Source organism: Eschrichtius robustus, chromosome 7 (genome assembly GCF_028021215.1).
Source record: "Eschrichtius robustus isolate mEscRob2 chromosome 7, mEscRob2.pri, whole genome shotgun sequence".
Lineage (NCBI taxonomy): Eukaryota > Metazoa > Chordata > Mammalia > Artiodactyla > Eschrichtiidae > Eschrichtius > Eschrichtius robustus.
The window spans coordinates 100,451,695-100,478,359 of record NC_090830.1 but is presented as its reverse complement, the minus strand read 5'-3'; the positions used below and the strand labels follow the sequence as shown (position 1 = coordinate 100,478,359).

The window sequence follows — 26,665 nt, the reverse complement described above, 5'->3', positions numbered from 1 at the left end:
AAAAAAAAAAGAAAAACTGGAGAAATCCCCAACTTTCTAGTTAGAAGACTGGGCTGGGTGGGTGTGGCATGCTATGGATTTGATTTCTTGATTGTCTGCTGTGTTTACAATGAGGATAGTTGTGAGGTATGGCAGAAACAGCTGCTGAGTCAGAAAGCAGAAAACGTGTATTTCAAGTGTCCTACACTACAAATTAGCTGACTGAACACAGACACAAATCATAGGTTGTAGGTTACATAAACAACAGAATTTAGAATTGGAATGGACTTTAAGGACCTTGGTCCAATAGCCTTGTTTTACATATGAATCAACTGAGGTTCAGAGAAGTTCAATAACTGTCCAATATATATGTATTTTCTATATATATATAATTGTTCAGTATATATATATATATATATATATATATATATTTTTTTTTTTTTTTTTGGCTGCACCACACGGCTTGTGGGATTTTACTTCCCCAACCAGGGATTGAACCAGGGCCCTCAACAGTGAGAACATGGACTCCTAACCCCTGGACCGCCAGGGAATTCCCAGGAAGTAGCTACCAATATTAAAAATAGGTATATAACTGGATTTCTGGTCAAAATGACTCAGTAAGTCCACACTTCGACATACCTCTTCTGCTCAAATAGTAATAAATAAAATACAAAGATCAAAATAAAGAAAAGATATGAGGGGCCTCGAAAAAAGATTACATATTCCATGAACCAGAAACAGAAGAGTAACATGAAGCAGTGAGAGGGGCTGATGCTCCTGGCCAGGAAGTGGGCATACACGGCTGGGCCTCTAACTTCTGAAATTTAATGGGGATTAAATATGTTCCAAATGAGATAGGAAATTAATCATTTACTGGGATTTCAAAGGATGAAAAAAACTGCTGTACAGCCACTTCCAGGAGACATGGCCTAAGAGAAAGCAGTAGGCCTTGGCAGGCCAGGGAACAGGGGGCAATGGCCTCAGGAATCAGGAGGACAATGCTTATGCCTAGGAATGGCTTGGTGATACAGGAGACCCCCAAATATCATTATGAGACATGGTTTGGGGCTAGGTATCTAGACTGCAGCCACTGCAGAACCATTAAACAGAGGTAAGGACAGAAAGATTGAAAAAAGGAGAAAGAGGAAAAGGAGAAAAAGAAGACATAAATAAACAACTTCTTTGGTAAACAAGTGTGCCAAAGACATTTCAAACAAAAAGAAACCTAATGCTAAAAAAGAAAAACAAACAATAAAATCAACAATGAGAACATGAATTCATCCCTGAAAAAATTAATTTTATGTTACAGAATGACAAAACTCTAAAATAAATGTTTAGAATGGCCAAAGAGATAAACTGAAGATTAACTTTCATTTTAAAAGAACAACAAAAGATAAAACAAAAAGAAATAAAACAGGTGAATATGAAAAAGAACCAATTAGAAGTATTGGAAATTATTTTTAAGTAGTCATGAAGTTTTTAAAAAGTAGTAATAAAATTAAACAAACAAAAAAACAAAAAAAACCTCACCAGATTGGATAAACTCTAGACTAGACGAAAACAGTAAGGAAATTAGAAGGAAGCATTGAGAGACAAAGGTTGAAAAACATATAGAAAAGCTGTGAAGAGACCTGAAGGACCAATTTATAGGTGAACCGACTGAAAGGATCCAACATACATCTAACAGGCGTTCCAGAAGAGGAGAATGGAAAAATGGCAGAGAAATATGTTTAAAGAAAGAAAAACTGAGAAGTTTCCAGATCTGGAAAAAAACATGAGTTTTCAGGTCTACCTTCTCATACTAAACAAAGACAATTCCACACTTACATTTCAGAATATCAAGGATAAAGAAAAAGATTTAAAGCTACTAGAGCCTACAAATCAGTACAAGAAAAAAGGCAGGCAATCCAATACAAAAATGGGCAAAAGACTAGAACAGGCACTTCACAAAAGAAGTTATGTAATGGCCATTTGAAAATGCTTAATTTCATTAACCATAAAGAAATGCAAATTAAAACCACAATGAGATAACTCAACACACTACAAAAATAGCTAAGATGAAAAAGATGGATAATACCAACTATTGGTAGAACGTCAGCCATATGGCACTTTCACATACCATTTTTGGGAGTATAGATTGGTTCAACTTCTTCAGAAAATTGTTTAGCAGTAACTACCAAAACTGAACATATGAGGACCCTATGGCCGCAACCAGAGAAAGCCTGCATGCAGCAACAAAGACCCAACAAGCCAAAAATAAATAAATAAGTAAATTTTTAAAAAATGGGCAAATTAGTTGAACAGGAACTTTATCAGTGAAGATATATGAATGGTGATGATCCTCTAAAAGACTTAGAAAGGAGAATCTGAGAAGATGACAGCGATGGCATGATTTTTTTAACTTTTCCCATCACCTCCCATCACCTAAAAAGAGAGCAACAAAAGTTAAAAAACAAAAACCCATAGACAGTATCTGCAACACAAGTTGATGAAGCATCCCTAAGAATTTCCCAAACTGAGAGGGTGGAAGACAAACCACCAATTGCTACAAGGCCCATACCAATAAGCACCATCTTACTGGCAAGAAGCAGAGGGAAGCAGTAGAGTAGCTGATGGAATGAGGGAACTCCCAAGTCACTACAGGTACTCACTGGAAGTTCAGAGGGCTAACTGCTGTTGTGCAAGGAATTACTACCTTAAGCTCTGAGAGGACTTGAGCAGAGGGGCCCTATGAACTCTCAAAACTCACCAGCTGAAGCTCCCTTCTGGAACATAACTTTGAGAAATATCTTCTGGGAATAAAAATCCATATTAAACAGGAGACAAAGAGGGTACAGGAAAGAGAAGGCCCAGATGAAAATGGGGGCAGGAACAGAATCAGGAGATCTCTGAAAGGGCAAGGAAGAGCACTTCTGACCGACTCCACCCTCCCCATCCCCTGATACCCCAACCAAGGTTCAGGAAAATAACTTAGTACTAGATATGTAGGAAAATCTCACATATCAGTTCTGAGCCATTTAATACCACCTCCCTAGGTATCCTGTAAACAGAACACTAAGGCTGCAACTCCTTCTCTACAATTTTGTTTAAACCTGCTGGTTAATTCTAATTCAGTAGAGGAATATTCCCACTTGGTTTTTGTTTTGGCTCATTGGGATCTCATCTCAATTATTTCCCAGTTCCCTAGAGGCCTGTGTTTTAGTCATGTCCTGGTCTTCTGCCGAGTCGTTGTCCCAAGGACCCCACCTCTCTATCATAGACATGGTTCACAAGTACATATTTACATATTTTACATCAAAATTGGATTTTCTTCCAGAATGAGAATATTTATTGAAAAAGTTTCCAAAAGCACCCACATTGTTAACATTTGGTCAAGAGACAATCAGAACCTCAAGGTTGGTAGAATGAACTCTAATGAAAAATGCTGAGAGAATCAATAAATCACAACTTAATCTTTCATATTAGCTATTTCATAAATAATGTAAAATAAATATTCTAATGAAATGTTATTAAACTAGGAGTATTATTCAATTTGGAAGGCTATCATTCTAATGAACAATTATGTGTTCTCCCAGTAACACAAACAAAAGTGTAAACATAAACTGCTTGGGTCTAAATAATGGTTTAAAATCTGGGAATATAGTAGTACATGGAAGATGTTGAACTGAGACTGGTTTTAGAAGTAATAAATTTAAGAATCCTTCTATCATAAAATGTATTATTCCAGGGCTTCCCTGGTGGCGCAGTGGTTGAGAATCTGCCTGCCAATGCAGGGGACACGGGTTCGAGCCCTGGTCTGGGAAGATCCCACATGCCGCGGAGCAACTAGGCCCGTGAGCCACAACTACTGAGCCTGCACGTCTGGAGCCTGTGCTCTGCAACAAGAGAGGCTGCGATAATGAGAGGCCCGCGCACCACGATGAAGAGTGGCCCCCACTTGCCGCAAGTAGAGAAAGCCCTCGCACAGAAACGAAGACCCAACACAGCCATAAATAAATAAATAAATAAACAAATAATTTTTTAAAATGTATTATTCCAGTTATGATAAAATAAAGTTTTAGAAGTTAACTTCCTCCCAAGTTGCAAGGTATGAAGCTCAAACTATAAATCTTTTAACTAGAAGAATATGACATCTTTTTTCTTGCTGTGGAATTTTCTCAAAAATACTGTCTCTCTCCCTTTCTCTCTCTCCTCTCTCTCTCTCTCTCACACACACACACACCAATTAAAAAATATCTTAAGAGATTGATGTGAACATGCTTAAGGGTAGACTGAGCTGATAGGTGAGTGGAAGGAAATGCTTGAGTGAGAGAAAAAGAATAGTTAGGAGAGAATTCAGTGGCCTGTGATTCTATGAGAATTAAGTGATTGGGTAAGTTAAGGAGAAGAGCTAGATACAGGCAAATTATACTGTAATGCAAATATTTATTTTCAGCTTACATTTGGCAGAACACAGTCCAAATTCCAAGGATCATTAATGAATTATATGAAATACCACCTTAGAGAAATATATTCCAAAAATTGACACTTACAGATTCTGGTTTGGTTGTACGTAACTCCCAAATATTTAAGGGCATGAATCAATTCTGCAGTTTATAAAAGGAAAGCACTCAAAGATATCGTAAAAGTTGATTTTGCTTGAAAACACGAAGCTCCTTTTGAGATCAAGATTATATAAAAAAAGAGCTTCAAGTGCATGATTATGTGTTGGAGAGCAAAAACTTCAAAATGATAAAATGACTATAAAAAACAGTAAGTACAATGCACTGCACACATCAAGTTGTAGACTAGACAGAAAAATGGCTAATGTCCATAGGCTATTTATTAACTGACTAAAGTCTCAGAACTGATAGCGATTAAATTTTGGCTTGACTGAATAATTTGGTCACCTATCATGAATGAACTCTTGTTGGCCAAAGATTATTATTCAACGTTCAACTTTTTATATATCCTATCCTAGATAGGATCTTTTGCTTTTATCATGAGATTCTTCAGTTTCAGGCATTTCCTAAGTGAGAATAATAGCACCAGAGTAATGTCACAACCTCTGTAACATTAGGGAAAATGGACCACACTTACCCTCTATCCTGAAATATTTTACATACCAATGACTACAATGATAACTATATGGTCCTATTTAACAATAAATTAAACAATTCCTATAAAACTTTAATAGCCTATGAAAAGTTTATGAATCAAATTATTTAATGTTCCAGACATCAAGTAAATTTGTTTTAAGGTCTTTTAAGATAACCCCCTTGAAAGAAAAACTAGGTTCATTCCACTTTAACATGCCCATAGACTGAGTCTAGTGTTTGTACATAAAAAGTACACAACAGGTATTGATGAACTGATGGTGTTAATTTAAGACAAGTGATCAGGATCAAGAAGTCTTGAAAAACAAACACAGCAATTAAAAGAAATCAATTATTCAAGAATGATATGCACAGTATAAGTCCATTTATAGAAAATTTTAAATTCCCACAACAATACTACAAGTTTTCAGAGTCAAGCATGCAATGGAGTGGTAAATACTGAACTTCATGTTGGTGGCTACCTCTGGCAGGGAGTGAGGGCAAAAGCACCAGGGAGGCATACAAAAGTCAATTCTTCTTATTTGGATCTAAACCGAATGATATAATGTTAATTTTGATAAAACAGTATGATGGGCATGAATGCTCATTATACTGTTCTCTTCTTGTCTGCCGACTTACACATTTAAAAAAGGAAAAAGATTAATACCAGACCTTTGCAGGAACAATCAGCAGTGTATTGATGCATCAGTAGTATTTATCAGCTAATCATCTTATTTTATGAACATCATTCATTTGAAGAGCAATGATCTACAGACCAATGATCTATGCATCTTCTTTTATACTTTCAATATATAGTTGTATCACTTTTTATTTAGATTTTTAATAAAATAGATTTCAATATTTCTTTAAGAAGTGAAAATCTGAGGAAACTTCTATTAGAAAAAAATTTCCTTATATTGCCTGATTTAGTCAAAGCTGCTTGAAATGCTAGCCTGTTACCATCAGTTACTGATTGTGTATCAATACGGAGAGCAGAAAAGACCTGGTAGTAAAGTCACAGGAAGTCTGTTTATTATTATAGCAAACATTTTCCTGGCATTTGACAGAACTCAGAACCATTTCTTTGAAATGGGTTCATATCTGTGAAACTAAGCCCAGCAGTAGGAAGTCTTTCTTTACAGAAATGAACAAAAAGGAAACTAAACCATCAAAAGATATATTTCACATAATAGCAAAATATAAAAATACAAGCAAAAATGACAAATTTTTTTAAAAAATGCTAAGCAATGGATTTAAGAAACTTGGATTCTATTCTTCTGTCTTGTTGCTAATGGTCCTCTTTGTTCTTCCACTGTTACATATGTGAAACAGGAATGATAATAATTAAAGAATGGCCTTGCAAGACTTACTAGGAGGTTAAAAGGAATTATTGAAACAGTGTTCAAATACTTTATAAATACTATTAACAAAGATATTTATTTTATTATATTTTTGTCTTCCTTCAGTGAAGGTGTTCTTTTAAATCAGACTCTGTTTATTAATATTGTTTCGAATTCTCAACTAGAGAGATGTTAGCTTTCTTTCAAAGCGATACTCTCAGTGAATCATAATAGTTCTGATTAAGAAAGATGATACCAGAACTTTGCTACCTGAGGAAAAGAGAAAGAACTGCAGCACAACTGGTAAAGTTCCTAGACTTAGTCCAATCAAGTTATGGATTGTCCAACTGACATAATATTTTGTTACTCCAACTTTCAAGTATCATCTTGAAATCATATTCTATCTTAGTGTGAGAGTTCTTACATAAATATTTAACTTCTGTAAATGTTTGTAGTGCCAGTTATCTTTTTGAATAGATTTTTTTTCCCTTAAGAGAGCTGCTCCAGTGAAGAATCATTTCTTACACATCCATGTCCAGACTCAAAAAGAAACGTTTTTCTTTGAAAAGACAAAAATACCCAAGTAATGTTAAAGCTTGCTGTAGCCAGGGATTGCCCACCTATTCCAAGCATGGGATCACTCCCTGGAGATTCCTGATGAATTAAAAATGTTTGCCAGTTACTCATAGCTCATCAGATGTGTTCACCTTTGGTAGTTCACATTTTTCACTGGTGTGACAACTCTGAAGGATGTCCTTGTAGTGGTTCTTCAGATCTTCATACAAAGAAACAGTTTCTTGTGAGTGAGCCAATGGTAACACCTTTTCATTCAGTAACATCTGCACTTGGAATTCTTCCTTAGGAGTCTTAGCATTTTTACAATGGTAAAGCACAAATATTAGGTTTGAGGCATAGGGTACAATGTGACCACTTCGGAACTTCCGATGCATTTGCTCCTTGTAATTGTAAGCTGTTAGGGGCTCCTTGTCTTTGAAGTAGCCCATGAGAGATAGGAGTGGAAGAAGGGTCTCTGCATGACCAAACTGAAGGATGACTGGAGAGGAAATTGGTTGAGAACTTAAAAGAGAAGTAGAGAAAAAAATACATATAAACATATTTTTACATACATAATAATTTAACATAATAGCTTTTAAACATAATAGCTACACTTAGAATTAGCATACAACTTTATCATCTTTTTGTAATCTTTATAACAACAATCTACATAACAACAATATGGCTGAAATTCTGTGTGGCACAGAACTGAACTTTTTATAATAAAAGTTATGTTCCAAAATTTTGGAACACTGTAAACCCATCTACAACAGTGAGCATACACATTATTCTTTAAGTTTAAAGAGAGAGTTGAGTCTTTACTTGTAGATTAAGGAACTTGAAGTTGATATGTATTTCAAAACTGCATTGCGTGCCTGTGAAGGACTGGCCCTTAGTAAATACTGATTACTCCTTGGAGCTCATCTGAATAAATTTCAAATGTTATTTTATCTTTATCTAGGGAATAGGACAAGCACTATTCAGTAAATTTCTCGGTTAAAACCAAGTCTGAACAGTGAACGGTAATGCATGTAATTCCTCAATGTTTTATAAGACCCGACTTGGGCACAAAACGTGGAAGAGAGCTACAAAAGGGTAGAGACATAACCTATTCTAGCGCATATTCTGTGTCTGTGGTTGGGAATGGACTTTATACACTGCCAGAAACACAACAGCTTTCAACACCATGAGCTAGGTCACCTTTATTTTTGTTTTTTGTTTTTTCCAAGTTTTCTACGATTTTTTTCTGGTAAAGGCTTCTTTTAAAAGCAGCAGCAAATGACTGTTTAGCCTTCTCTCAACTTTTATAAAAAGAATATGACTATTGTTCTTAAATATAATTCGTAAACCTATTCAAACACAGTTAACCATCTGACTTCTTGCCACCACCCCACACATTAGGTTCACATTTTCTGGGAGGACAGCAGCATTTGCAGCAGTTTCTGAACCTTCCTAATTCCTCACATAAAAACAGATGGAGCAAATGGACAGCAGATCCCAAACCCAAGGGAAACATTCACAACATAACTATGTGGAAAAGTATTCTCCATGAATCATCAATAGCCTCAAGACCTGCATATTATCAGTATCAGTGTAGAAGGAAGCAGAGGGAAGCCATAAAGCATGTAAGAGATCTGAAAACTGGAGAATCCCAAACAGCCATCGGGTATTCACTGGAAAGTGCTGTGGGCCAATCTGAGATAGCAGCTGAAATTGGGAAGGGTTTAGGTTACTCTAGTGTGTGTGTGTGTGTGTGTGTGTGTGTGTGTGTGTGTGTGTGTGTGTGTGTGTGTGTGTGTGTGTGTGTGTGTACGTACAATACGTATGTACTGATACTATATATTATATATGTATGTATATATATAATGACAATAGTAATATAGATTGATTTTTTCTATATGCCATAAACATACAACATATCATTACTATTTTTGCTTTAGGTAATGTTACCTTTTAGAGCAATTAAAAATAGAATAAAAATTATGGTAGACAGAATTCTAAAATGACCTCCAAGAATTCAGCCCCCTGGTGTATATACCCAGTATAATCCACACCTCTTAAATTGGGAAAGACCTACATATATCAAGATATCACTTGCATGATTATGTCATATTATACGGCAGAAAATATTTTGCAGATGTAAATAAGTTTCCTAATCATTTGAGTTTGAGTTAATCAAAAGGAAGATTATTCTGGGTGGACCTAGCCTAATCTGGGTAGGTTACTGAAAGGGGATGAAGTTCCTGAGAGATCTTCCTGCTGACCTGAGAGCAGCAACAGCCATGTTGTAAACTACATATGGAGGGACCACATAATGAGAATATGAAATTGGCCTCCAACAGCTAAGAGCAGACCCCCGCTGACGAGCAAAAAAACAGGGACTCAAATGCTTCAACTTCAACTTGGTGAGTGCAAGGGAGGACTTAGGCCTCTCCTGGGGCTGCAGAAATCTGGCCCCTGTGAACTCTCCAAACAACTGCTCCAAGGCTCCACTGAAGGACAGAGCCCACACTAAGGGGAAACTGCTGGGAGTGGGGTCAAGACTGAGCAGGAGAGGGACCGCAGAGATAAAGGAAAAAGGAAGCCCAGATAAAAGTGGGGGCAGGGGAGCAGAGACAGGAAGCAAGCTACCATATTCCTGAACAGTACACACACACACACACACACACACATTCACACCCCAGAAAAGGGAGCTCTGTAAGGTTAAAAAAGCAACCTGATACAGCCTTCTTCTAAATGTTGAGGAAACCTAAATTTACATTATAACAAGCAACAGAAAAATAAATAAGAGAGTAAGGAGCAGAAAAACATCCCCACAGAAAATAAAACTATACTAGAAAAGTATACTCAAAAAATACAGAGAAACATACTATTTCTCAATTATCCATTATTTTGAGATTAATATTCTCTAAAAGGTGTCAAATTTAAAAACCATTCATCAGCAGGTGATTGTAAGCCTCTTTTCTTAACTGGTATACTTTAATTAGGTCATCTAAAGTACCTAAAACCTTTATGTATTTCCAAGCAGTATCTCCTTAAGTCCAAAGTTCTAAAGCAGTACCATTCAAACCACAGTTATATTTAGTTTGACTGCATAAATACTTTTACATCTTATAATATTTGTCAGTATTTTAAAATTGGGAGATTTCAAATTCTTAAAAATCCAGATTTGTGGCTCCTCTTAAAAACCTGAAAGATCTGGCAACATGAACTCCTATCAAGGCAATAATCAGCTGAACAGGAATAAGGTTTACCCTCCAGAGATGACATATACCTGTTGCACAGGACATATATCATTTCACGTTGTTTAAGATAGGATGGATTCATTCGTTTGTTACTTGCCTCGCCCCTTTATATATTTGACTATAAATAAGCCAAAGCCACTGCCATAATGTAAATATAATGGAATTTAATAGTGATAGAAGTTAAAGAAAAACATGTAATATAAAGATACTGGTTTGTATTTTAAATCTTCTAGCCATGAGGCAGTTAAGTGCAAAGCCAGGAACAACCCTCAGCTCAATACTTTACTATTGCTCTTTGTAAGATTTATTAGGACACGTAAGAGTTCAGGAAGGATAGCAGCAATACCCTCACTGTCTCACTGAAAGGCTTAACTGTCAGCAACTCTCTCCTCTTTTCCCCACTGGGGAACTCCAGTAAACTGGGAAGAATATATAAGGCAATATATAATATAAAATATTCTACTTTTAACATGTAATTAACATAAAAATTATTAATGAAACTATTTTATTCTTTTCTACCAAGTCTTTGAAATGCCGTGTGTACTTTACATTTACAGCAATCTGAATTCAGACCAGTCCCATTTTCAGATGCTGAATAACCGCATGTGGCTGGTGGCTATTTTGTGGGAAAGCGTTTGACAGACAGTGGAGTAAACAGCCTTACCCTACCTACCTGGGTTCAAAAGTCAATCAAATAAAGAGAAAATAGAAAAAAAGATAAAAAACAAATAACAAACACACATATGAAACAAAATTGTGTGCTGGGGAAGAGAAGAGACCAACAGGGCTATGTACAAATGATGAGTTCAAAGTCCTATTAACTACATCCAAGCTACAGAAGAAATTAAATCTAGGTTGTTACCCAAATTTAAGGTTTAAACCTAGGGTTCCTTAGGTTTATATAAAAAGCAATAAATCCCATTTTCTCTTTTGACTGCCTACGTTCAGTCACGTATTAAAATCAGCTAGTTTTGAGAAGAAAGTTGAGAAAAAATTGTGCTTTAAAAATGCTTATTGGGAGTTTTATGGGAAATCAAATAACTGTATATATTAGATTCATATAGGAAGCCAAATCAACAAAAATAAATGACTGTCTTCTGCCATATGATCCACCTAAATTAAAAAAAAATATTTTAGAATTCCAAGCAATTCTCAATAGGAAGGAAAAATGCAATTTAAAAAACAAATGCCATGAGTATCATCTTCTTACTACAGATCAATCTCCATTACAGAAGGATGCAATATACAAAAACAGTATGCTTAAAGGTCTGGTTAAATGCATCAATACAATAATGATAACTAAGGACAAGGAAAACTACATACTAGAGGGTCAAGACTAATGTAGCCTTCCCCAAAACAATCTAAACAACTAAAAACATCAATTTACTTAGAGATCCAAATGTGCTTGCAGAAAATAGTAAGCAGCTTACAATTTTTTGTAGGTTATATATTTCTACAATAATGCCAAGTATAAAGGAGAAATGAGCACAATTTCACTCACGATTATTTTTTGTCTGCCTTTAACCTTTGTGCCTTAAAGTGTCTTACACAAATAGCAGATGCTGTTGCTACTTCAGAAAAAGAAGTTGGCTGATGTTGCTTGTATTCATACAAAAAAAGCACTGGACAAAAATGGATGTGCCCAATTTTCTGAAACATAAAGAAGAGACTTTTCAAAGATCCATTTGGCCATTTGTTTAGATGTGACAGATACTAGCATTCTCTGCCAAGTGCCAGGTACCATGTTAGTTTCTCTTTTTAGGAGGGAGGAAAGATGAGAAAGGGGGAGACAAAAGGTGGTAAGGTGAAAGAACAAAAATACAAATAAAACATATTCCTGGTTCTTGCAGATGAGAATTTGTCTAAGTGTTAGGGGAACCCAGAGAAAGAGAGTAAAATCATTCTGAGGAAGAATTGGACGGACTTTGCTGAGGAGGTGGTGTTTGAGCTGGATCATGAATACATTCCTATTAAGTCTTATAATAGAAATGCTGCCCGTTGTGGCTTTAGTAAAGTGTAGTATCTGGTTTACCCTATGATGTAGATATCCTCATCCCGTTTTTACAGATGAAAACGCTGAGGTTAACTTACTTGCCTAAGTTAACTTTGAACCATCAATTAAACTCACTAGAAAAAATACTATCCATTAAATTCATAGGAATAGATAATATAAAAGATTAACCTAAATCCTTTCAAAAAAATATTAATCGTCCTGAGCTTGATTCTTAAGTTCAATTTTTCAAAATTGTTTTTTTTTTAAAGAAGGGCACATCTGGGGCTTCCCTGGTGGCTCAGTGGTTGAGAGTCTGCCTGCTAGTGCAAGGGACCCGGGTTCGAGCCCTGGTCTGGGAGGATCCCACATGCCGCGGAGCAGCTGGGCCCGTGAGCCACAACTGCTGAGCCTGCGCGTCTGGAGCCTGTGCTCCTCAACGGGAGAGGCCGCGATGGTGAGGGGCCCGCGCACCGCGATGAGGAGTGGCCCCCGCTTGCCGCAAGTAGAGAAAGCCCTCGCAGAGAAACGAAGACCCAACACAGCCATAAATAAATAAATAAATAAATAAATAAATAAATAAATAAATAAATAAATAAATAAATAAATAAATAAATAAATAAATGAAATTAAAAAGTGTTTAAAAAAAATCTTAAAAAAAAAGAAGGGCACATCTGAAATTATTTAACTTTTTAGCTTGAACTTGAATACAGGAATACTATAAATCGAGTTTCACGAATATAATATACACACAAAAAAATTCACTTGGAAAAAGCTCAATGCCTCTTATATAGGAAAATATTTGCATAACTGGACTGGAGCAAATAAGTTAGAAATTTAGTCACCCAAGTTTACTTTCAAGCCATTGCTGATTTAAAATCAATCAAATCAAATCAAAAAAACTTAGTACAAATTTAAAATCTATTTCAAATCAAATCAATGGGGGGTGGGGGTGGGCTGTGGAAACATGGCATTTCAATATACCAGCTGAGGAAAACCACATTGTTAGTGCTTGGTAACAAGGCCCCTGGCGTACTAATTTGAATTGGGCAATTTAAAAAATACTCTTTAGCAACATGCCCTTTGGTGAGAGCACATGTTAAATCCTACAGAATAAGAAAATGGACTGTCTCTTAAACAAGGCATCAATTCTTCTCCAAGAATGTATAAAAGGCAAAGATTACATTTCCCGGGTTTTTAACCTGAAATAAATATGTGATAGAGGATAAACAAAAACAGAAAGACAAGAAATCTTGCTTCAGGAACACACTACATGACTAACTGCTTCCTAAAATTTGAGACACCATGTGTCTATTATGAGCTTATGGAGACCATCTTCTCTCAATAACTCTGAGGCACTCAGTGCATCATACTCTCTACCATGAATTCAGTTTGCTGAGTAATAAAGGGTATATGCAACTACATTTTTATTGTAGCATGAAGAAAGGGAATATGTCAACAAATGACAGTTTTCAGTTTCAGAGACCCAATATCTAGGCCAAATACTTTTCAACTCCCATTAGTAAGTACTCGCTATCTGGAACACTGTACTGAGGTTGTATCCAGATCCAATGTCATCTACCTCTTATTTCCTAAACACTTTCTTTATATATGAACATCTTCTCCTTGCCAACCAATCTCCCCCTCTTTATCTCTCATTTCCCAGACATAACTATTTAAAATCACTTTGCCCATTTCTAAGACACCTGATTACCAAATACAGCAACAGACAATGCTTCAAGTTTGTATCAGGATGCATGATTTCTTGTTTTTTGACAGCAATATCACCCCTGGTCAAGTGTATTACAAAACAACACAAATATATATATAAAAATATATATGCAATATATATTATATATATATATATATATGTCATACAATCAAATGATCACTTTAAGAACTATGTGTAAATCATTCCTAAATGTATGTACACAAATCTTCATTGAGCACAGAATAAGAAGATACTTAATTGGTTTGGTTTACATCTTTTTAAAAAATGTCAAGGAATATTATTAAAAATCTGGCTTAGAGAAATTTTATCTCACAGGGAAAGAGCTTATAAAATAGAAAAGAATGCCTTATGATACTTTGTAAAATACGCTATCAACAAGAACATAAAACTGAAACTCTCAAGTGGCCTAAAAGTTATCTTTAAGCACTTAACATGTTTCATACAATTCTAAAAATCTTTCTTCCTGATTTTTGCATTTCAAAAAAAAATTCAGAGCTCACTAAATGTGTAGGTTGGATTTTAAGGGTAAGAAGCAGAATTTAGCACACTCCTAAATAAGTTACAAGATCGAAAAAAAGTAATTTTTCCATTAACTCAAAAAGTATTCCCAATAAATAATAGCTCAGAATATAAATCACTTGCCTCAGACATAGCTGTTTTTCTTCACTATTTATTTTTCCTAGCTGATTCAACCTGGTAATCCTTAATGATTCAAGTGTAAAAACTAGAATAAATATAATAAAGTAATCTTCTTCAAGGTTCCCTATGAAAGCAGAAGTAAAACACCTACCTCATAATTATGAGGTATAAAATTCAAAAGAACTTAGCTAATAATTTTTCAGTCCTTTTAAACTACATACTTCAAATCAAGGGCCTACTTACAGCTAAGAATGTCAGAATGCTTTTCTTCACTTATAAACAATGACTAAGCAATATGTAAACTGATTTCTACTTTACTGTTTGAAACTCAACTGCCAAAATATCAAATGCTGGGTATAAAAAAACAACTAGAAATTTCAGTCTCCAGTCTGTAAGGAGCTTAGAAATCGCAATTCCACCCTAACAGCCAAGAGCTGAACAAACTGAAAAATCAACAATTCTTCTTAGATCCATCAGAGAAGTGAGGTCACAGGTCAAACTGCTGTCCCCCAAATTGGAGAGAGAGACAGGTAGATACAGAGAATCACAATTTACAGGAGCAGAAACCTCCATGGGAACCATTCCAGGGTCGGAAAACCTAAACTGTAATTGACAAATTGCCAGAGGCTCAGTGTGGACAAGTCTAAGTTAAGAACTTCAGGGGACCGGGGCTTCCCTGGTGGTGCAGTGGTTAAGAATCTGCCTGCCAATGCAGGGGACACGGCTTCAAGCCCTGGTGTGGGAAGATCTCACATGCCGCGAAGCAACTAAGCCATGTGCCACAGCTACTGAGCCTGAGCTCTAGAGCTCGTAAGCCACAACTACTGAGCCCACATGTCACAACTACTGAAGCCCACACACCTAGAGCCTGTGCTCTGCAACAAGAGAAACCACCGCAATGAGAAGCCCGTGCACTGCAATGAAGAGTAGCCCCCGCTCACCGCAACTAGAGAAAGCCTGAGCACAGCAACGAAGATCCAATGCAGCCAAAAATTAATTAATTAATTAATTTTAAAAAATAAAAAATAAAAAATAAAAATTTCAGGTGACCAGGCATAGGGGGGAGTGAACTCTGCCAGGTCCTCAGTGAATCCCCTCTTGCTTCTGGCAGGGGAAGGAGCAAAGGAACCATTTTGAAATAAACCAGAGCTTTCTGTTCTTCTTAACAAGGCCTGCCCTCAGGAGAAACTATTTCACCAGAGTCTAACCTGCTAGGGGGTTTTATCAGAGCCTAACCTACCTGGGAGAATGGAAATATTCAACTCTAGCCCCCTCTAACTTTCCTGTGTCATCTATGGAGGAGAAGAAAACTGAGAGGCACTGGTGAAGTTCACTGCTTGGGGCATGGCTCATCAAAAGCCTGAGACCTAATCATAGGACTACAGAATGCTTCCCTTCCCTCCACACCTTACCACTATATTACTAAAGGCCTATTTACCATAGTTCCTCTTACCCAGTACATCATGTCCACTTTCAACAAAAAAATTACAAGGCATACTGAAAGGCAAAAAACATCATTTAAAGAGACTGAACAAGCATTAGAACCACAGTCAGATACGGCAGATATGTTAGAATGATCAGGCCAGGAATTTTTTGAAAATATAATTAATCTGTCAAGGGCTTTAATGGAAAAAAAAGCAGACAATATGCAAGAACAGATGAATAATTAAAGAGATGAAATTTCTAAGGAAAAATCAAAAATAAATACTAGAGATCAAAAACACAGTAAAGAAACAAGGAATATCTTTGTAAACCTGACACAGATGAGGAAAGAATCTCTGGGCTTCAGCATATGACAACAGAGACTTCCAAAGCTGAAAAGCACAGAGAAAGAAGACTGGAAAAAAACAGAACAGAATATACAAGAACTGTGGGACAATTACAAAAGGTTTAAATTAACATATATGTAATGCGAATACCAGAAGGAGAAGAAAGAGAGACAGGGACAGATGAAATATTTAAAGCAATAATGAATGAGAATTTACCCAAATTAATGTCAGATGCCAAACCACAGATCTAGGCAGGAAGAGAACACTGAACAGGATAAATTCCAAAAAAACTATACCTACACATATAATATTCAAACTTCAGAAAATTAAAGATAATGAAAAAATTTTTGAAAGAAGCCACAGGAAAAAAGCACCTTACCTATAGAGGCACAAAGATAAGAATTACACCTGACTTCTCTTCAGAAGCCATGCAAGCAAGAAGACAGTGGTGTGAAATATTTTTAAGTGCTGAGAGAAAAAAAAACCCCACCAACCTAGAATTAATGTTGAGGAACTCAGAGCTTTCCTGCTAAGATAAGGTACAGGCAAGAACGTTCCCTCTCACCACTGTTTTTCAACATTGTACTGTTAAGTCCTGGCTAATGAGAGGACATAAGAAAAGAAAATAAAAGGTACACATATTGAGAAGAAAGAAATAAAACTGTCTTTGTTTGCAAATGACATGATCATCTATCTAGAAAATCCAAAGAATCAACAAAAAAACCTCCTGGAATCAATAAGCAATTATACCAAGATTGCAAGATACAAGGTTAATATACTAAAGTCAACTGCTCTTCTATATACTAACAATAATCAAATTTCCATTTGAAATTAAAAACACATTACCATTTACACTAGCAACCCTAAAAATGAAATACTTAGGTATAAAATAACAAAATATGTACAAGATCTACATGAGGAAAACTACAAAGCTTTTATGAATGAAATCAAAGAATGAATAAATGAAGTGATATTCCATGCTCACAGATAGGAAGGCTCGATATTGTCAAAATGTCAGTTTTCCCTAACTTGATCTATGGATTCAACATAATTCCAATCAAAATCCCAGCAAGTTATTTTTGTGGATATCGACAAACTGATTCTAAAGTTTATATGGAGAGGCAAAAGACACAGAATAGCCAACACTCAATACTGAAGGAGAAGAACAAAGTTGGAGGACTGATACTACTCGACTTCATGACTTACTATAAAGCTACAGTTATGAAGACAGTGCGGTATTAGTGAAAGAATAGACAAATCAATGGAACAGAAGAGAGAGCCCAGAAATAGGCCCCTGTAAATACAGTCAACTGATCTTTGACAAAGGAGCAAAGGCAATACAGTGGATCAAAGACAGTCATTTCAAGAAATAGTGTTGTAACGCTAGACATCCACATGCAAAAAAAAAAAAAAAATCTAGTCACAGACCTAACACCTTTCACAAAAATTAACTCAAAAAGGATCAGAGACTTAAATGTAAAACTCGTAGAAGATATAACATCAGAGAAAACCTAGATGACCTTGGGGATGGCAATAACTTTTCAGATACAACACCAAAGGCACAATCCATGAAAGAAATAATTGATAAACTGGACTTCCTTAAAATTAAAAATGTATGCTCTACTTAAGTCAATGTCAAGAGAATGAGAAGACAAGTCACAGACTGAGAGAAAATATTTACAAAAGACACATCGGATAAAAGACTGTTATCTAAAATATACAAAGAACTCTTTAAGATTCAACAATAAGAAAACAATCCAACTAAAAAATGGACAAAAGATCTGAATAGACACCTCACAAAAGAAGATACACAGGTGCAAACTAAGCATATGAAAAGGTGCTCTTATGTCATTAGGCAATTAAAAATTAAAACAATGAGATACCACTACACACCTATTGGAATGGCCCAAATCCAGAACACTGACAACACCAAGTGCTGGCAACAGGAACTCTCATTCATTCCTGGTGGGAATGCAAAATGATACAGCCACTGTGGAAGTTTCTTACAAAAAAAAACATATTCTTATCATGTGATCCAGCAACTGCAATGCTTAGTATTCATGCAAATGAGTTAAAAACGTATGTTCAAACAAAAACCTGAACATGGATCTTTATAGCAGCTTTGTTCATAATTATCAAAACTTGGAAGCAACCAAGATGTCCTTTAGTAGGTAAATGAGTAAATTAACTGTGGTACATCCAGTCAATGGAATAATATTCAGCACTAAAAAGAAATGCACTATCAGGGCATGAAAAGATACAGAGGGAACATAAATGCATATTACTAAGTAAAAGAAGCTAATCTGAAAAGGCTACATATTTTATGATTCCAACTATATGACATTCTGGAAAAGGCAAAACTATGAAGGTAGTAAAAAGATCAGTGGTTGCCAGGGGTTGGTGGGAAGGGAGGGATAAACAGGCAAAGCACGGAGGATTTTTAGGGCAGTGAAACTATTCCGTACAATACTACAATGGCAGATACGTGTCATTATACATTTGTCCAAACTCAGATGACGTACAACACCAAGAGTGAACCCTAATGGAAATTATGGACTTTGGTGATAATGATGTGTTAATGTAGGGTCATCAATTATAACAAATGTACCACTGTGGTGTGAGATGTCAATAGTAAGGGAGGTTGGGGGGGCGCGTGGTAGGGAGTTTATGAGAAAACTCTGTACTTGCTGCTCAATTTTGCTGTAAACCTAAAACTGTCCTAGGAAATAAAGTTTATTAATTAAGCAACAACAAAAAAACTACTACATGGGAATATATGTGACCAAAAAAGCACATTTTCCTTCCAAAGAGTTAATATAGTCCCTCTTAAATAGCTGCTCATGCTTATACCTGTTTGCCCTGTTATGAATAAGACTTACTCACATTTCAATTTTCTTTGACAAAGTTAAGCAGCACACATGTTAAATGTAAAAACATACTGTGTTTCTATTTTAAATTACTTCCAAACACCCAAAAATGGGGACTTGGATACCTTCAATTAGTGGAGGCTAAAGAGTTGTGGAGCTTCAGTGTGTGCACATATAGCAGTGATTTTTAAATTTGGGGTTGTTTTTGTAACTCTAAAGATGTCAAAACAAATATACAAAAGTATTTATTTATGGTCCAGCTTTCATCAGAAGCCATTAAAGGTATGTGCCAGGTTTCTGTACAGTAAATCAGTAATTCTTGTGAAGGTAGTGGGTTCCATCTCAGGAATACAACACTCTTTGCTTTGTCTCATAATGGAGAGTACATCTTAGGAGTGTTCTAAGTCATCTACTAGGAACTGATTTACTTCACTTAGTACAAGCACAACTGCTGTTTGAAAGAACCAAATCCCCAGCTTCTCCTTAAATATACCCAAGTTCCGAGGATGGCATGGGAATTTTTCTGGGTTTTATTCCCAAGCTTCTTCAAAGCAAAGTTGGTTTATGATTAAGCCCAAAATACTGGCAACAGCCAATGGGTAAGAGCGTGTGTGCATATGTCTGAATGAGGGAGTACAGAAGTGTGTGTGTGTGTGTGTGTGTGTGTGTGTGTGTGTGTGTGTGTCTGCCTGGGGGCTGGGGGGTTAGAAAGACCAGAGAGAACAAGAGAACATAATGTATGGGAGGACAAAAAGGGAAAGAATGTGAACAAAAAATCACTTCTCAGTTTACTCAGTTCCTAATATAAGGCCACTGCACATAGTTTTGTCAGAAAATTGCTGAGCGCACGAAGACCGCTACATTCCATTCTACCTATGGTCCCATGTAAATAGCTTTCTTTGTATCATATGGCCATTCAATAAACAGAGTTGTGAGGTTCAAGATGCCATGACATAAAGAACTAGGTTTTTACCTTTAACCACTTAACAACAAATTAAGAAAAATTCAGATATTCTATAATTTGCTTTGAACATTCCTATTTTTCTTCAATAATGCTGTTCCTGTTCTCTATATTCTGGCTGCATACTCTAATCCTTCAACAAACATAGACTTCTATTAGTCACACTTCTCATATTAACTATATCCCTGACTTGTAATGATATTCCTTAGAACTTGTAGCACAATAGTCTCCCAAAATCAAGGAATAAAAAGCCATGGCATAAACCTTTAACTCTGCCCTCTCCCTCTGATAAAAATGCATTGAAGTTGAAATGTCACATTTTCCAAAAAGTAACAAAACCACTTTTACAGAGGTTCATTTTAGCTTTAAAAAATTTTAAAAACCCTAGAAAATGTAAACTACTAATACAAATATAAGAAAACAAATAACCTATATGAAGTATATGTAGAAATACACAGTTGGAATTCTAATATTTTAGGGTTGAGATCTGGTCAAGATTTGCTCATTTTAGAAATAAGGAAAAGACAAGTGAATTACCTAATGTTATCTAGCAAGATAAGAATGCAGTTCTCTAAATTACAGTCCTCTTTTTACTTATATAAGTTGGTAAGGAGATTTTATCAAATCTTCCATTAAAAAGCAAATTTAATTTGAAGTCTAAAATTATGTTGTTAAATGAGGTTTGATGACTATGCATGTGTTCAAAGTAAGTAAACACCCCCAAAAAAGCTCAACTAGAAAAACAACTAATAATTGCATGTTTTTCCCTAAATGTACTCAGCTTAGATTTTTCTAAGCTCTTAATTCATGTTTCACACTCAACTAATGTTACACAAAGTGTATTTTTAAACATGATCCAGGAATATCAAATACAGCTTTAGACAACTCATAAAATTCCCATACTTATGTAAGTGCACAAATAAGCAACATGAACTGCCAGAGATATGAGATGCTTTGGGAAGAAAATTATGAGGAAAAAAAATTTTTTTTAAGTCTTTTTACATCTGATTGAAGCATCAGCTCCAATGAGGCATATGGAGAAGCATCAGGTTTGACAGTTTAACACAAATATAGAATGAAATGACTCAAGCATAAAGTTTTTTCTCAAGCAAAAATACATAGAAATAACTTTTGCTTCCAGCCAAGATGGAGTAACAGGGACTGGATTTACCTTCCTGCCTTAAACTACTATACAGCCAAACAAAATATATGAAACAGCAATTTTTAGACGTTCGACAATAGTGAGAATAAGAGCGAGGCAAGGCAAATGAGGTGAATCCCAACAGCTGTCCCATCTTAACTGCCTAGAGTTTCCAGGCTGCAGCACAGGGCAGGGGAACCCAAACAGAGCACGGCAGTCTTCCTGAGCAGATGAGATAGAACTGAAAATTAGGGAGGCCCAGCTGGCTAGAATTCACAGGCTAGAGTACCAGAGAAGAGAGATCTATAGGGACTCCCCTCAAGTTTTCAGCTAGTACTGATCAGCTCATGTCTGTGAGAAAACTATCCAAACCCAGACAAAAAGTGCTAAAAAGAAGGAGGCGAAAAAAATCCCCAAAACTAACACAAGGCCAGGAATAGTTCGTGTTCACACAAACCAGACTAGGAAAACCTCAAAATATACAGGGTACCAAATAGATGCTCAGGAGGAATTGCCTCAATAGTGGGGCAAAATTAGCCCATAAAAAACATTATTATAAACACAAAAGAGGTAAACCACAGACTAAGAGAATATATTTGTAAAGCATAAATCTGAGAAAGAATTTGTATCTAGAATATACTTAAAGAACTCTAACAACAGTAAAAATGATAAACAACCCAGTTAAAAAATGGCAAAAGATGTGAACAGACACTTCACCACAGTAAACATATGGATGGTAAATAAGCACACAAAAAGATGCTCAATATCACTAGTTGTATGGCTGTTAGCATAACTGATACCATCTTGAGCCCTTAGAGTTTCTCCTTCCACTGACCCTGCCCAGGACTGTACTGTGTAGCAGTGAATCACTACTCTGTCATCAAGGGCTTTGTAGTTAATAGATATTGTTTAATAATCATCAGGACCAGGTGGCCTCAATGCTCTGTTAGTCCCCAAACAATAAAAACCTTCACTGGCGTATTCCCAGCGCCCAGGAGACTAGTTACCCATTCGTGAATCCTGACTTGGGAATGCATGTCCTATTTCCAAGTTCCTGCCCCCATAACCTAGGTTAACTATGAAACGGTCCCGATGCCCCCTCGGCGGTGCAGAGTACACTTGTGAACGCTTCCAGATCACTGTCCGCCTGATCCTGATCCCACCGTGTGCGTAAGTTACACTATAACAAACTGATCCATTGATTATATGGAGCTGCCCACCTTTTGTTTTGGTTTCAAGATGCCTTATCAGTTTGGTGGGCACTTTTCATTACCTCTGTCCTCCAACACTAGTTTTTAGGGAAATGCAAACTAAAACCACAATGAGCTGCTCCAACACACCCATGAGAACGGCTAAAATTAAAAATACCTACCATACCAAGTGTTGGCCAGGAGGTAGAACAACTGCAACTCACACACTGGAGGGGAGAGTTTGGCTATTTCTCAAAAAGTTAAACATACACCTAAATATGACTCAGCTATTCCATCTCTAGGTATTAATTACCCGAAAGAAATGAAAGCATATGTTCATACAAAGACCACAAATGTTCACAGCAGCTTTATTTGTAATAGCCTCAAACTGTAAACACCCAAATGTCCATCATAAAGAGAATGGATAAACAAATTGTGTAGTATCCATACAATGGAATACTAAGTAAAATGCTAAATAAAACGGAATGAATGACTGATACCCACAACATAAATCTTATAACCATTATGCTGAGGGAAAGAAGCCAAACCAAAAAAAATGTGCATATACATACTATATGGTTCCATTATATAAAATTCTGGAAAACACAAGTTAATCTATAGTGACAGAAAGCAGATCAGTGGTCTGCCTGGGAATGAGGGGTGGGAAGTACATTAGAAAGAGTCACAAAGAAATTTTTTGTATGCGATGGATAGTTCGTTATCTTGATTATGGTGATTGTTTCATGGGTGTATAAATATGTAAAAACTCATCAAATTGTATGCTTCAAATATGTGTTGTTTATTTCACAACAGTTATACTTCAATAAAGTTTTAAAAAATCAAAACAAGTATTAAGAGTTGATAATGCTGAGGTCTGTGAAAGAAATCTTCAATGACCAACCTCAAAAACTCCTCCTCCCATAAAGCCTTTACCAAACCCCAACAGTTCAAATCAATTCTCCTTCAGCATTTCTTTTTACCTGTTTTACTGCTGTTATATAGATATCCTCCAAACTAGGATATGAGTTCCTTGAGACAATAATTTAAATGTATTCAACTTCGTATATACCCTCTATTGCCTGCATAATAAGCTGTATCGAAGTAGAAGTAAAACTAAAATCAGGGAAGCACTCACTTAGGAGGCAGTTGCTAAAATCTAAGAGAGAGAAGATATTAGCCTGAATTGAGACGGTAGCAGTGGGGATGAAGAAAAGTCAAAGGACTTTATATAAAACTGGAAGAAAAAAAAAAAACAAAACTCCACAATATGGTGAGTAGATGTAGAAGGTGAGGGAGATAGAGTCAAGAATGATGCATAGGTTTGTGGCTTGGATGCCTGGGAGGGTAAACAGGGACTGTGGATATTCCTTCATTACATACTAAGCACCAACTGCATGGCAGGCTTGTTCTAGACACTGAGGACAGAGCAGGGAAATAAAGTTCTAGACATCACAGATCTACAGTCTACTGAGAGTCAAAACATGTCTTTCCAGAAGACCAATGGACACTTGAATCTGCATTCAAAGCATAGCCAGGCTATGCTGGCTTTTACCATATTTAGCCAGTATCTTTCAACAACTAACACTATCCTGGTACCTAGTTAAACTCCATGGAACATTGACTTCGGAAAGTTAGCAAAAAGACAAGCAAGAACATATTCTGAGAATTTAGAATCTGCATACATTCCTAAGAACTTTAAAAGACAAAGCTCATTGGTTACAATGGGCTAAGTAATCTCTTGGTGCCACTATACTTTTATTTCAATGCTGCCATCTTATGTTAAAATGTGGAACTACACAACCTTAAAAAGCCATACTCTCATTCAACTGTGAAATACGAAAACGTCAAAGATTTGAGAGTCAACGAAAAGGTAGATAAAAGGCTAATGAGAGTTATTTAATGACCATAACATATATTTACAGCAATTACTTCTGGTATCTGAGAGTATCCCTGACAAAATGGAAGATCTCATGAGGTAATTAATACATAGTCCAGAATATAAACCTTACTTTGAAAAAGTAAGGAAGTGACTTACTGAATCCCCCCAGTTAAAAAATAAAAATAAAAGTATACTAACAGAGATAATCGGGAATGGGAAAGTAGAATAAAATCCAGATATATCTCATTTTTTCAGTAAATTCAATCTGCTTTTCTCATCACAGCTGCTTAAACAGCAATAGCTGTTTAAATTTGCTTAAATAGTCAAATTACTGCTTTTAACTTTAATCCCATCACTGTAGGGATGGTTTAAGAAGGAAAATAAAGTCAAGATCCTAATAAGAGCCAAGGACTATGGATTTGGAGGACTGGTTATATTTAACTAAAATGTTGACACTTGTCAATTAACATCATTTGCAATCTCCAATTTTTCTGTGAAGTAAAATCATGCTATTAAAATTATGTTGAAAATATTCAGAAACATTGAAGAATATCTTTGATTTAATGTTAATATAAAAAGATAACAAAAAAAAGAGAACAACCTGTGTACACAGTATCATCTCAAAGTGGGGTGGAGGAGGGATGAAGATAGCAAAAAGTAGCCTGGGAACTCTAGAATTAAGTGAAAGACATTTCCTCAGATAATATTAATGACAAGATATTGCTTTTGTATCTATGTATACATATACATATATAAACACACTTGGTATAAACTCAATACAAATACAAAAAAGAGCTTTAAAAGTCATGAAGAAAAAAGGTTAATTGTTTTGATAGATTGTTATGACAGATCATAAAATTGTTATGACAGATCATAAAATTGTTATGACAGATCATAAAAAATACAAAGATAAAATATTCTGTTAAAATATTTATTATATTTATGTTATTATTATACCACACTGGTGTGTGATATTAGCAGCGGGGAGGCTGTGTATGTATGAGAGGGGGTAGTGTGAGGGAACTCTTTAATTGCTACTCATTTTCGTTGTGAACCTAAAACTGCTCTAAATAAGTCTATTAGCTTTTTGTTTTTTGTAACCTATTATTCTCTCTTTGCTGAGCGTATACTGGTTTTCTTGAGAAGTACCCTTAATTTTGGCACTGCTCATAGAATTGGATAGTGTCACTCTGTTTTTTGGAAAAAAATCTGACAGAAGTCTCTAAACTCACTTTCTTCCCTCTACTTATTTAAGAAGATTTCATCTTGATTCAGCTAAACGCATATTTTTTAAAAAACCCTAATCAGTCTTTTAGTATAGAGAAAACCAGTCCCTGAAAAGTACCTGCCAGTTTCTTCACAATCAGTGCTAACTCTCCTTCCTCGGTTAGAAAAGGAGGCAGAGGCCAAAATCATTTCCTGACTTACAAGGTCAAACTCTCCTTCCTTTAACTTTTTATACTGTTTTACAATCTTACATGAATAGTTATACCATGACCCATGGCTTTTATATACATTTCTATCTTCTGTCAATTTTAAGAGTCACAAGTGCAATGACTTTGTCTTACTCATCACTATATCCAGCTCCTAAGACACTGCCTGACATGTATCACAGTAGACGTTTAAAATATTGTTGAATGAATCTTCTTTTCAATTCACAAATAAAGGAGTAGCCCTCCAAAAGGAATAAAAATTTAGGAGTAGTCCTCCAAAACGAGTAAAAATTTTCTCCATCTTGCTGATGAAAAGGGAATTAGTTTAAGAAATGAGCTCAAGACCATGAAAATTTGAAAAGACTAAGTACTACAAAATATCTGTTTCCAATATTTGAATAATCACAGCAGCAGAGGGAGGGGAGGTGTGTGAATGTCCAACAAAGACATTAAGGACATGTTTTGACCAGAGAACTCTCGTATATGATAATAATACCATCTTTGTATACTGCATTATACTAAGTGCTTTAATAGACACTACCTCACTTGATTATCACAACAACCCTGCGAGTCAGGAGAGATATTCCCCTTTTCAGAAGTGGGGAATCTGCAGCATCAATAAAGCAGAACCAGGACTCAAACCAAATCCAAGCATCTGCCCACTACATCACATTGCCTCTATATTACTGCATCTCATTCAACAAGCCACCCATGAAAATTAGTCTCATTAGCTTCTAAGTATTTAAAAACACAATCAGCTATTACCTAACATAACGGAGTACTCGGTTCGTTGCATTTTTTTCCCTCTGTACCTCACTTGTGGGTAAGATAAGCAAATTATAAGAAAATAAACTAAAACTGTTAAGATAA

At 35.9% G+C, this 26,665-nt stretch overlaps 1 protein-coding gene across 4 annotated transcripts in view; it reads right to left on the bottom strand.

The window, feature by feature from the left end:
- MINPP1 (multiple inositol-polyphosphate phosphatase 1) overlaps positions 1 to 26,665 on the bottom strand; it is a 144,067-nt gene that overhangs the window by 93,398 nt on the left and 24,004 nt on the right. The window contains exon 5 of one of the 4 annotated variants that reach the window (XM_068548143.1): positions 4,385 to 7,471. The exons of 2 other annotated variants lie outside the window; for them this stretch is intronic. In XM_068548143.1, coding sequence (XP_068404244.1) covers positions 7,078 to 7,471 — 394 coding nt within the window. In that variant the 3' untranslated portion in view covers positions 4,385 to 7,077. Of the gene's footprint in view, positions 1 to 4,384; positions 7,472 to 26,665 lie in introns of those variants that run through there. One more of the 4 variants, XM_068548147.1, reaches the window with a different exon arrangement.